The sequence below is a fragment of the Anser brachyrhynchus genome (assembly GCF_964034855.1).
Source record: "Anser brachyrhynchus genome assembly, chromosome: 2".
Classification (NCBI taxonomy): domain Eukaryota; kingdom Metazoa; phylum Chordata; class Aves; order Anseriformes; family Anatidae; genus Anser; species Anser brachyrhynchus.
Genome location: NC_137695.1, coordinates 97,351,084 through 97,364,997, shown reverse-complemented (window position 1 = coordinate 97,364,997; position 13,914 = coordinate 97,351,084). Strand labels below are relative to the sequence as shown.

The 13,914-nt window shown below is 37.8% G+C and overlaps 1 protein-coding gene across 9 annotated transcripts in view; it reads left to right on the top strand.

Annotated features, from left to right (window-relative positions):
- INVS (inversin) overlaps positions 1–13,914 on the top strand; it is a 99,982-nt gene that overhangs the window by 48,704 nt on the left and 37,364 nt on the right. For 7 of the 9 annotated variants that reach the window (XM_080582793.1, XM_080582792.1, XM_080582790.1 and 4 more), the window contains 2 exons: positions 4,878–5,058; positions 13,075–13,184. In XM_080582793.1, coding sequence (XP_080438919.1) covers positions 4,878–5,058; positions 13,075–13,184 — 291 coding nt within the window. Of the gene's footprint in view, positions 1–367; positions 406–1,997; positions 2,140–4,877; positions 5,059–13,074; positions 13,185–13,914 lie in introns of those variants that run through there. The other 2 variants (XM_080582796.1, XM_080582797.1) reach the window with 2 other exon arrangements.

Sequence of the window (13,914 nt, the reverse complement as noted above, 5' to 3'; positions counted from 1 at the left end):
CCTCCTGTGAGGTGGGGAGGAAGGCAAGACAACTCATGGTTGAAGAGGATGCCAGTTTAGTAGGAAAAACAAAAGCTACATGCTCAAGCAAAGCCAAAAAAGGGATTTATTCACTATTTCCCATCAGCAGGCAGAAGTCAGCCACATCCTAGAAAGTAGGTCTTCAGCATGCTTAACAGTTGCTTGGGAAGACAAATGATATAACCATGAAATCTCCCCTTCCTTCTTCTTTCCCTGAGCCTTTATTGCTGAGCATGATGTTATACGGTAAGGAATTGGGGTCAGCTGTGCTGGCTGTGTCCCCTCCCAGCCTCTTGCTCACCCCCAGCCTCCTTATTGGGAGGAGACAGTGAGCAGGGCAGGGCAGAGTATGAAAGAGAAAGCCTTGTCATTGTGCAAGCACTGGTAAGTAATAGCCGTACGCTGGTGTGTTGTCAATGCTATTTCAGTCACTAACACAAAGCCTAGCACCATACCTACCACTAGGAAGAAAGTTAGCTGCATCCCAGCCAGGCACACTACAAAAGTTCAAAAATATTTATCATCTTTCTCTAGGTGTTCTCAGAGATTTTCTTTAGGTAATCAAGAATCCTGACCATGGTAAAGTGTTTTTTTTTGTTGTTGTTGTTTATTTCTTTCCCCCTCTGACGGCTAAAACAGCATATTGTTGTTTCTCTCTAGTCTTTTTTTGTGCATCAACTGAATTCTTTATATTCCACCTGTATAAACTTACTGATGGGAGTAGTATATTACAAGTTAAAATGAAATAGTAATTTAGCTTACAGGATATGCTGTGAAAGCATTGCTGTGAAAGCAATGAAAGGATATGCTATCTGAAGGATATGCTGTGAGAAGCATTGTTACTAGATAATCTATCTGTAGATTGAATTTGGTGTTAAGTATAAATACCTTTTTTTGGTGGGGCCTTCAAGTCTAATCCTTTGGTATGATCTTGTCATCTCTCCAAACTGATGTGGTTTTCCTACTTATCTTTATAGATATCCATGTAGCAGTGTTAAGTCAACACAGCTAAATCAGAGCTCACAATCCTCCCCAACTTTCTCAGTCATTTTTCATCATATTACCCAGCTCCAGATCTATTGCCCAAGCATTACCTTGGGTTCTTATTCCTCCCCCAGTCTTCACATCCAGGTTACCTCTGTACTCTTTCAAATTCTTCCTGCATGTTTCTAATGTACACACACATACAGTTAAAATTTCTGTCATCTTGTGTCTTAACTTACGTAATGGCACTTCTAAATTCATTAGTACGGTCTTGTAGTGATAGTAGTGCAAAAGGCCTATGACAATGTTACTGGTGCTCTCAGTTTTCTGTCACATCCAACACAAACTAGCTGTCTTTGCTTTCATCATAGAGTGCTGTAAGCTCTGTGCTGTTGCTCAGATAGCAGTTGGATATTGATGTCTGCTGCTGGTCAATCTGCATTGGCAGTCTTAGTCTGTTGACTAAGTTACAAAAAATAGCATTGCTGTTGTTTCTGTAATGTTATCTTTAACATTGTGGAAGAATTCCACAGAAAAATACTTTTCTCCAGTGTCCTACCCAGAATTGCCTAGTGCTGCTTTACAAAACCTTAACAAAAGTTAAGCTGATGGTTTTATTGAGGCCACAGTCTATGATACTGAAAAATACTGTCTTGATTTTTCTGTGCTCTGCCATCTGTATGCACCCATTTGTTGTCTCCTGTTTTTAAATTCCTAGTAAGGATTGTCGTTCTGTTTCATATTTGTACAGTACTTAGACCATTGGGATAGTAAAACTAAGCAATAATGAAAAGAGCTGAACTGAATGCTGAAAAAGTAAGTTCAGTTTGCACTGGTGGCAGTTATACGCAATTGGTTACATCTATTATCGAAACCCATGACGTACAGTGAAAATGGAAGCAATGACATTTTTAGGACGTAAACATGCAAAGTAGGGAGAAACCGTAATCTGGAGATCCTCTCATGGTCAACTTCCTTTTCCACCTTTCCAGATTCAGCAGTGCTTGGTTACATGAAAAACGTTGGGAAGATTTAAGGAGAAAAGAACAGAATAAGGTTCCATTAATATGGTGGAAGCAACTGCTTAGTACTCTGTCTCTGTTTTATATCTCTTCTCTTTGTTTATTCTTCATGGTAAGAGACGTGACGTTTATTTATACAACACTTTCCTTTGTTGCCTACATTCCATTGTTCTAATTGCTGCAGAAAGAATGTGTAGCTTCAGTTTCTTCTGTGTATTGTGCTTAAGATATTAATGTAACGTGACAGTTTAATTATGGCTAGTTTTACAGATAAAGCACTTATAAAGCAAAGAAATTATGCTCTTGAATGCGAGCACAAAGAGGCCTACAAAATTTTTGTTCAAGTGGACAAAAAGGTCAAAAAGCATAGGTACTTTTAGACTAGAATGTAAATAGTGACTCTGTCAATAAAAGATTTCTTATCATTTTGGAAAAGTGATGCTGTGGATTACAGGGGTATGTTCTGTGGAACACCTGTGGCTTTTAGCCAGGAGTTTTAGGAGTCATGTATTTTAATATGTCCTTGTGCTTTGGAAGGTTCAAAAATTAGCTTTCTAATTTACATCAATAAATTATAGGTAAAGAAAAGAAGTTTTTTTTTTTTTCTTTTTTTTCCCTGTTTTGTTCAAACAGGTTTTCCTCTGGTGCAGTTAGAACTGTGCATGTCTTCATTCATTTTTAGTCATTCTTAAGTGATTCTCAAAGACTGCTTCTGATTTTCCTGCAGCGGGCTCTATACTCCCCCTGCTGAGCAGTTTGAATAGAAAGGAAATAAGCATAGTAACAGTTTTCTCTTGAGCAGTATTACAGCTAGGGAAGAGCATAAGACTTCACTTTTCACTGTAATGGCTCAGATAAATGCTTTTGAATGCTTATTAGAATAGTGGCATTCATGCTTGGATTACTGTGGTTTGTGCATGTAACAACTTTAACTTTGATTTTCTTTTTAGTTAGAGATTCACATTTATCAACTTCTTATGTTTTTAATAGAAAATCTGTTATTGTGCTAGTGGCTAGATGTGGTAATGAACTACAATATGTTTCAAGTATGTAATTTTTTTTGCCTCCCAAAACACGGCTAATGCTACTGATTTAAAAAAAGGCATCCAATTTTTTTAGATATGTAAAATAGGGAACATGAATAGTGGCTACATGGAGTGTAGAAAGTTAGTAAATGTTTAACTTCAGAAAAATTAATCAAATATTAGGAAGTTGACATTTTCTGAAAGTAAGACAGCAAGATACAAAGAATCAGGGCATTGTAAAGTAGGTTACTACTGCAGTGTTAATGTAGCCAGATTGCATTTGAGAAATGTAACTAACTTTAAACAATAAATACATTTGGAGTTAATATAATAAATAGAACATATAGAAGGCATAGACTTGGTAGATTAATATTGGGGTAGAAACCATATCCTGACTTTTTGCCACTTGATTTATCGTTCTCAGTGTTAGGTGTTAATTTTCTATGTAATACTGCATTTCAAATAATGCGAATACAAGTGATTTTTTAACATGTTTGTGTACTTCATAAAGTAATGTAGGAAAAGTTGCAATTAATTTAATGAGAAAAGGATCAAGAACTCGCTTTGCTTCATTAACAAGCTGCACTGATCACAGTCTCTCCCTCCTGTTTCATAAGCATATTGTGGGGCATGGTGTGGCACAGTATTTTCAGGATGATCATTTTTCTTGGTTATCATGGTTTGAGACCCACTCTACTGTTGGAAGTCATTATGGTTTAAAAATCTCAGGACTATGTTCCTTTTCTCTTTTGCACAGAATTCACATGACTTCAGTGAGTTGTTTTGAATCACTGCAGATAAAACAGCAGACTTGCTCCCTATAGTTTATTTAATCTCTTGTTTTGACATATTACTTCTGCTCTAGATGCTTGGTGTCCTGCATCCTGAATTTCTATTGTTTGGTTTACTGTTGTTTTTAGAGCTACCTCTTTTTTTTTCTTCTTTTTTTCTTTTTCTTGGAAAACGAGTTTTACAGCTAATATTTCATGGGGCTTTATCATGTTCTTCAATTGTGGATCTCTGCAGTGCTAAAATGGTGTTCATTTGTACCTGTTATTTGCCTCAGAAAGAAAGTCAGGAAGAGCAATCTGTTTAGAAAAAAGTTGATGAGAAGAAATCATCGTAATAAGAAACTATATACCTGCAGGCCTTACATGAAAGTAATCTAGCATATTTTTAAAGAAAATGTGATGACGCTTCAAGTTGTATCTATTAATTCCTACGTTATATTATCATATGACTGATCATGATACTTTTAAAGATTTTGTATGTTCAAAATTAAGGTCATTACAAGTAGATACATTCATTAGAAGTACTATCCCTTATTTCTATCCTGTTAGCTAGAGACTTTGACATCTCTGGTGGATAGTCATGTAGTTTTAAAATACTAGAAATGTAATAATAACGAAAGCTGTAAGATTAACTTGTGAAAAAAGGGGGCTGTCCTAGGAGAAAAATATGTAGAATATTTCAAAATATCTCAACTTTAAAAATCAAGTAAGAAGATCCAGTTATTTTCGTAAGAGCCCAAGGATCATCTTTTATGTATCTGTGTAAGGAGTCACTTGCACAGATGGACAATACCACAAGGCATGTACTGAAAATCAGATCTTGAACAATAATTAAATATATATTTAAATAAAATTCCAGAAGAAATACTTGAAAATAGCTTGTGCTATAAAAAAATATAAAAATTAATGGTTGGAGAGCTATATTCTACTGAACAAGGATGACTCTGTAGAAGATATCTATTGTAAGACTCAAAATATCTGTTGAGTTCTTCTCTTTGTCTTAAGTATTTTTTGAATTTTGTATTTTTTTAAAGGAAGCTGCACCTACAGAATCTCTGCTTAACTGGCAAGACTATGAAGGACGAACTCCCCTTCATTTTGCTGTTGCTGATGGAAATGTGGCAGTTGTTGATGTTCTGACCTCCTACGAAGGCTGCAATGTGACATCTTATGACAACTTGTTTCGAACTCCTCTTCACTGGGCAGCCTTACTTGGTAAAATGGACAATGCTGAAGTTGTTCAGTTATTAATTGATTATGGTGTTTAATCTTTGTATCTGTTTTTTATTTAATTAAGGCATTGCATTATGCTAACTAATCTCTTAGAACAATAATATTCAGTTTCTGCTAGACCAGTATTAGAAGTTTGTGTGTAGAATGTTGGTTTTCTTTAGCTCCAGATTCTCCAAAGCACTGTAAAATGCATTTTCTCAACAGGCTATATATATTCATAGTAACAATTAGAGTGTGTGAGATGTTCTTGAGTTTTCATAGGTAAAAAAACTTATGTTAAGAAACTGGGACTGAAAAAAAAATGGTACTCTAGAGCAGGGCCTCCAAAGAGGTATGTATACACCCCAGACTGTACCTAAGACACTGCACTGAGGTGCATGAAAAAAATATCAGAACTTCTATTTATATTTATTTTTTATCTGAAAAAAAAAAATAAACGTTACTAATTTTTGTATGAATTGACACTGGCACCCTTACTCAGTCTGTATGTCAGATAGTCATGTACAACTTGCAAGATGCCCTGAGAGAAGTGTTGGCACTCCACAATGCAGAGGGGTGATCGTTGTGTCTTCCCTTGTTCATTTGCTTTCAGCATATTGTGATGCATTGCAGTTTGCATGTACCTAGTTAAGTAGTTTTACAGGTTATATTATCTAGTTTTTACTGAACTACCACTCATAAAATAAACAAGTGACTTTAAAAGATACCTGCAAAGTAACTGTGGGTAATACTGATAATGCCAATACAAGCAAACGTAAAGAAAATGGCAGAGTTGATGCTTCTTTTATTCCTGGGACTCTCCATCAGCCACTTTTTGAGGTAAAAACAATGACAATCTAATTAAATCTGACAATATGTTGTCAAAAAAATTACCAGTTATCAATAAGACTATTTGAAATATGGACTGACATCTGCTATAGTTAACAACGAACCTTGCCCTAGGTGCCTTGAGAAATTAACTAATGGTTGTACGAAGCCATCAAGACATTAAAAAGCTAAGCATCAAGAACATGAAGACAAACCTCTACATTTTTTTCAACAGTGTTTCAAGTCATGTGATAAACAATCCAGTGCTTTACAAAGTTTCACTAAACTAAATGATAAATCTTTGGCAACCTCTTTTGCTGTTTGTTGCTTAATAGCGAAAAACAAAAAGCTGCATACCATTGGGGAAACACTTGTTCTGCCTGCGGTGGCAAAAATGGGTAAAATAGTGTGTGGAAAACAATATGGCAACAAACTGAAGTGCATTCCTTTGTCAGCAAATACTGTTGGAAGAAGTATAGAAAACATTGCTGAAGATCTGCAGAAACAGATACTAGAGCAAATTATGCAGTGTGGGAGGTTTGTGGTACAACTGAATGAAATTACAGATATTTCTAACTGTCTCAGCTTTAGGTATTTGCTAGCTTATTCTTCAATAATGAAGTAGACAAAGAACTACTTCGTGAGCCACTAAGAGGGAAGATGTACAAGAGAAGATATATTCTCAACATTAAATGACTTGATAAAAGCAGAGTCTATGGAAAAACTGTGGAACCAGTGACCGGGTGGCTTCTTTAACTGGAATTAAAAAAAATGAATTCCAGGGTGAAGTTGCAGAGCTAGCATCACATGTGATATTCATTCACTGTATCATTCATAGACAAGCTATTGCAGCAAAGTTGAAGCCAGAAGCACACAGAGTGCTGCAGGATTAATCATCCATGTGATTAATTTTATAAAAACAAGACCTTTAAATAGTAGAATCCTTTACAGTACTTTGTAATGAGTTGGGGAGTGACTGTGAAGATCTTTTGTTCACTGGCTTTCTCGTGGCAAAATGCTTAAAAGACTTGTCAGACTATGATTTGTCAACATCAAATAACCCATTTCTTGAGCCTAATGACTTATCATTCTGGCTTCATTTCAGCCTCTCCTCCTCCAATGAGGCATTAAAAATCTTGATCGGTAAAAGAATCAGTGGATAAGCTCATCAGTTTCTGTAAAAATTCTAAGGATATTAAAGTTACAATGGCTTTTGACTATCTACTGATTCTTGCTGAGGCTGTATGTTCATTCACCTTACCGAGTCCTTGATTTGGGGGATTGTTTTCCTTCTTTGCAGTATGATTCAGTTACTCAAAGACAATTTCTGTTGCACTTTGAAATGCTGATGTCTAATGTGTGTATTGACTATGGAATTACAGGCAGAATAATATTGTTCCAGCCCCTTTACCATCTCGTTGGCCCTCTGGTGAACCCACTCCAGTTTACAAGCATATTTCTTGTACTGGAAAGCTCAAAAATTGATCCAGTTTTGTAGGTATGTTGTAACAAGTGCTAAGTAAGCAGGGATAATCTCTTGCTTCTGGGTGTGCTCCTGTGAATGTAACCCAGAATACTGTTACCTTTCTTTGCTACTAGGACAATGCTGCTTGCTCACACCCAGCTTGCTGTCCGCCAGGTCCTTTTCTGCAGTGTTGCTTACCTGATGCAAAGTGCAGGGCTTTACATCTGTCCTTGCTGAATTTCACAAGGTTTCTGTTGGCCCAGCCCTTCAGCCTGTCATGTTATCTCTGGATGGCAGCCTTGCCCTTGAATATATCAACCGATGCTTGCAGTTTGGTGTCATCTGCAAGCTTTCTAAGATTGTAGTCGGTCACCTGCTCCAGGTTACTGATAAAGGTGTTCAGTGGGATGGATCATGGGAAAGATCCTTGAGATAGTTTGTTGTTGTAGGTGTTCAGGCATAGTACAACCCATTAATTGCTGTCCTCTGAGCTCCATCCAACCAGCATTATACCCACCTGGTGATCCATGCTCCCAGATTGTAATGCCCTGACTTGGATGCACAAGTACTGTGGGAGATACTGTAAAATGTGTTGCTAAAGTCGAGGTAAGTAACATCTGCTGATCTCCCTCCTTTCACAGATCCAGTTCTTTTATCATCAAAGGCAATCTGATTGGTGAGGTATGACCTTCTTGATCCATTCTCTAAGCAGAGAGTCCTGGGAGCCTTCTTGGGGAAGACTGAGGACAAGAAGGCCTTGAGTACCTCCACTTCATCTGTGTCTGCTCTCACTAAATCACCCACACCATTCACAACAGGCCCACATTTTCCTTGCTCAGCCTCTTACTGTCAGTGTAGAGGCAGAAGCTCAGCTCATTGGCTGGGATATCCCTTGCCAGTCTCAGCTCCATTTGAATTTTGTCTTTCCTGACACCATCCCTATGTGCCCAAGTGATGTTTATAAGCTTCTTCTTAGTAGCCTGTCACTACTTCCACCTCCTGTATAGCCTTTTTGAATCTGATTTCTGTCACAGCTTCCATGCTTAGCCAAGTCTTCTAGTGTGTCTAGCCAAATAGTCTTCTAGTGTGTCTATTTGTTTTCTTAAATATTGGGATGTACTATTCTAGAGCATGGAGGAAGCTGTCCTTAAATACTTAACAATGTTTGTGAGCTTCTTTTCTCTTCACAGCTGCCTCCATGGCTTCCCAGCTACCAGTTTTCCCACACAAACTAAAATCTGCATGCCTGAAGTCCAGGATATGTAATGCACTACCATCTTTCCTCGTTTCCCTCAGGATCTTGAACTTCACAATTTTATGGTCACTACAACTAAGACTACTGCTGAATGTCACTTCCCTAGCCAATTTTTGCTTGTTCATGATTAGCCCATCTATCTGTGCTGGTCCTCTGGTTGGTGTGGAGAGAACAGTACCGCTCTCTTCCTCCCAGAACTCCTTAATGTGGTGACACAGATTCTCAACTGAATTCCATCTGCAGACAAGGACGCCATCTTCTGCTGCCCCAGCCTTAGCCAGAAGGAGTGGACTCTCCCTGCAGGCCAAGACATTCTCTCTCTGGAACTCTGTTAGGGTTGAGTCCACTGTGTGCCAGGGGTAATAATTGTGATTGGTTCTGGAGACCATGACCAGCATTGTGGAGCACTTGTACATGGCCATCAGCAGAACTTCCAGCCCTACCTGCTCACCCGTCTGTGCACATTGCTGTGGAAACTACTGCTTCTCAGAGCCGAAGCCTAGGCCTGGCTGCTATAGAGGTCTCTCCCTAATATTAGTTGAATGGGTGCTTTACACCCACTAGTCAAGAGTCATCTGAAGTCTGATGGGTCAGAGTCCAACTGGCAAAGTGTCAGAGCACTCCTTGAATAGCTGATGGGTCCTTAGACAGTGCTGGAGCTTGCAAGAAGCTTCTAGAATCTCTCTTTCCCCCTCAGAAGCAGACACTCTGAAGTTCCTAGACAATCTGGAAGCATAGACTAGCTTCTACTGTGTGGTTTATCTGTTACCTACTTCAGTTTGCAGCACACAAGCAAGTCATCCAGTGAAAGCCCCTGCTCACAGCAGGCCCGATTAGTTGAGGTTCCTTAGGGCCTTGGTTCAGTTGAGTTTTCGGATCTCCAGACATGGAGATTCAACAGTCTTTCTGGGCATTTGTTCTAATATTTGACCACTTCCATGGTGAAATAGATTTCCCCAGTACTCAAACTGGGATTTCCCTTGTTGCAGCTTGTATTCATTGCCTCTTGCCCTATCACTGTGTACCTTTGAGAAAAGCCTGCTCCATCTTTTCTATGTTCTCCCTTTAGACAGCTGTAGGAATGAGATCTCTCCTCAGTCTTTTCTTCTTAATGGTGAACTGACCTAGCTCTCTTGGCGTCCCTTCATCTGTCATACCATCCAACCTCCTAACTATCTCGGTGGTCCTCCGCTGGACTCAGTCCCATTTGTCAATGTCTTTCTTGTACTGGTAGGCCAAAAACTGTGCAAAGTCCTCCAGATCCAGTCTCACAAGTACTCAGTAGAGGGGAAGAATCAACTTACCTCAACACGTTGGCTATGCTCTCGTTAATACAGCCCAGTTGTGGTTGTCCTTTGCCAGTCAGTAGTGCTCATTGCTGTTCAGCTTGTCCACCAGGACCCCAGGTCTGTTTCTGCAAAACAGTTACGTATCCAGACGGTCCTCAGGCTCATATCATTGTCTCTATTATTATTTTTCTTCCAAGTTATGCTGCTTTGTTATTATGAAAAATAGAAAAAAGATCAAGTTTGACTTGACTTAGCAGGAAATCTTGCTCAATTCTACTAGTGTCCTCTTTAAGAGGCGCTGAATGAGGTGGCCCTCACAAGAGAGTAAAGGAAATATTGTTGCAGAGGCAAAAAATAATGGCAAAAATTACTCCAGCTCCTCCCCCAAAACATGATCAGTTAGATTTTTTCTCTATTTTATGCTGTTGCTGATTACTCAGGGAAAGTTTATTTCTGTTCACATTACTTTCCTGAGACTCAGATGCTCTGTAAATTGTGATGTTACATATGTGAATTCTGTGCTCTTTGGTTTTACAGGTTACAAAACTGAATCTTTGCAAAATAGCTAAAAATCTGATTAAATATAAATAGTCTAAATACAGGAAAATGAGCCTCATAAAAAGACAGGCACAAAAACAATACAAGTTTGAAAATTGACCTCCTCGTTTCCATTCTGCTCAGTGGAGAAAGAAAAAAATCAGTTGAGTGCTTGATAAAAAGAAAGAATCTTCCAACATTCTCACTCCCCTTTTAACAGACTTCATCCTCGTGATCCTTTGGGACACTACTGACAAAAAATGCCAATGAAAGAATCAAGTTGCTCGGTGGAACGAGTTATTGCAACTCCAGTGACAATATACATGTAGTTTGTTTATGTTTGCTTGATTGCTTGTTTTTAAGTTCTCAAATTTGCATTTGCATTCAAGTTAGTATATTTATTGAATTTCCACAGAGAAATTGTGAAACATTTTAAGTGTCCTCAGGTCAGTCCCCCAAAGAAACAGTCATTACCACTTGTTTCTGTCCAAGAAGCAATATTTATCATGTTTTGAAATCGATTGTGTTTAAAGAGAGAATTTTGTCTGCTGGAAAAATGGAGTGTCTTATCAATGTGGGATAAAGGGGGAAGGTGTGCCAAGACCACCAGAGTGTTTGCGAACTTGATGAGGTCTCTAAGTGGCATATGCCCATGAGGAACTTCTTACTGGTAACTCATGATTAATTTTTAGGGTTCTTTTTAAAGTTACATACCACATGTTGTATATAGATCTCAGCGAGTCTATGATGTTATTAAATGGTCTTAATAGTAGGAGACTTTTAGTATTGCGGGAATGCAGCGCAGATATTCTGTTAAAGATGATGGGTTGCTGGGTTGCGTGTGACTGTACCTCATGGTATTGTTGCTCCTGGTATTTCTCATTTTGTGAAGGTACGTGAAAGTCTCACCCAAGTTGCATCTCTTCTAAGTAAAAGTATTGCAGAAATGACAGTTCTTGACCTCGAGAATGGAGTTTCAGCGTTTACCTGGGAAAATCTAACTATCGATGTTCTAGTAAGATCCATCTTTGCATCAGTTTATTTACTGTTTCACCAAGTACAACTCTTTTTTTCAACCCCCCTCAAGTCTTTCTTCTCATAGATGATTTAGGTAGACCTCCTGTCCTGATTAGAGTTCAGTTGCTCTTTTTCTATTTGTGTACTCAAAGTTTGGACAACTTTTTTCCAGTTTCTGTACTCCTGTGTTTTTTCTGCTGGGATTGCACTCTGAACCAGCTTCTTTCAGTGCACCTGTTTAATAGTCCTGAGATGGGAAGAACACAGCAACATTAATTCTCTTCTCTATAGTGTTTTTTTGGTAGGAAGAGACAGAGTGTGTGGTGTTGTGGTTCCAGTCTTGTCTTCATTGCTGAAAGGAAAGAAAAATTTTCCTGTACACCCTAAAGCTATTGGTTCCATGTCCTTCAGGAAAAAAGAAAAAAAAATCCCAAATGACTATTCATCCTTTTTGACACAAGCTGACCATCTTCTCTCATTTCTGATCCTTCTATACATACAAGGTCTGAAAGTGCTATTCTGCAAAAGAAAGCTTGTCTAGTCCTTCACCTCTTAGGTTTTGAAAAGCTACATACTACATCTGTTACAAAGCTACATTTTCGTACCATTATTGTTTTCATTAAGTAGTCTACTGCTAGTTGACCTATTTTTTTCTTCATTTATTCTAACAATTTATGTCAATTGTGCAAAAGGAACATAATGCAAAATAGACTGTTTTGCTCTCACACAAGATACTGGGAGATTACACTTGTAAAGTCAAAGGATTTTTATTTATTTTTTTGCCTTACAGTATCTTCTTTAAAATATTAAATTAAGATATTCTGTGAGCTAAATATGCCTGCGGAAGAAAGCATATGAGAGGATCAGTTGATTTTAATGGTAATACACTATATTGGGTCTTTGTTTTCCTGTCTGTGAGTTGGATATAAAGTTTACCCATCCTCCCCAGTTTTGTGATTTTAATCTGAAGACATTCAAATCTTTTAGTGGAAGGAGCTGTGTGTGTCAGCTTGGTGGTTTTTGCAGATATAGCAACTGGTAGTAGTAGACTGTGCTCCAGATTCTGCTGTACACTTTTACTTGAAATTTTGTATGAATAGAACCTGAATAAAGAATCCACGCTTGGATGATGGACAAATGGACATCATTATTAGTCTATGCTGACTTTTCTGCTTCTGACCGGCTATCAGTCAAATGCAGCATCTCAGCTGAATCATCAGAAGCTTTTTCTGGACATATTCACCTCATTCATTATAATATTAATATTGCACTTTTCTGACCAGCTAATGCTGGTTTCTTTGTTTAAAGAAGTGCTCTAATGCTGTCTTTTGAAAAAGTATAAAATCTTTCTTGGAACACATTCCTAGTCATTCATCATTCTGATTCGTAGGTGCCCCTCAGAAATGAGGGTACAGAATATGGAACTGGAATACTATTGGGAATAAGGTGTATGCCGGGTTTAACAGTGCAATTATCAAGTCTTATGATTCTCTCTTAGTGTTTAGACCATTGTGGCTACAACACAAACAGTATTTATTGAAGTCTGTTCGTTTTCTTCTGATTTTTTAATAGGGAAGTGTTTAACTTCAGGGTTTGATAAATGCATGTTTTTATTACATTTTTCTCAGGTCATGCTCAGATTGTCCATCTCTTATTAGAAAGAAATAAGTTTGGAACTATCCCATCTGATAGCCAAGGTGCAACTCCTCTACATTATGCGGCACAGAGCAACTTTGCTGTAAGTAGTACATACCCTAAGTGTAAAGTAAGTGTATTTTGCTGAAATATTTACAGTGTAACAAAGCATTTGAGTTGTTTTTGAAATCATAAACAGTGTCAGCACAAGCTTAATTCAGAGTTTTCCTAGTAATTATATGAACATGTTTAATTTCAAATTATTAAAAATAAATTTAAAGATTTGCTTTATTAGCAAAGGCCCTTTGATTTATATGTTTGCATCAGAGTACACGATACTCACCTCGGTACTTCAATGGAAAGTAGAATGACACCTACTATTTTACAGTGCTTTTGCTTTTTAAGGCTGATTTCAGCAAAATCCCATTACATAAAGGGTCATCTAGTGCCTAATTAATGTAGTTATATAGTTCATATTGCACCATTTTCTTAACAGGGGTACTAATTTCGTCTTTCTTGCCACCCACATGTTGTTTTTCATAAAACAAATAAATTTTTAGTATCTTTGTGTCTTGAATGGTTTTCAGAAGAACTACTGCAAGAGGCAGCTGACCAATGTGTATTAATACCACAGCTGTCAGGCCTCTGTTTCCTTGTGAAAGCAACGTGGCTTTTTTTTCTTCTTTTTGAAGGTGGTCTAAGTAAAAACATAGAGTTATGTTGGTTTGTTTTATTTTTTTAATTTAGACTTTCATTGGAGCCCATCTCATTTGTAATTCATGCATTTTCACAATGTTCTAGTGGTGCTGACTATTGTCCATTTATGATGCGGT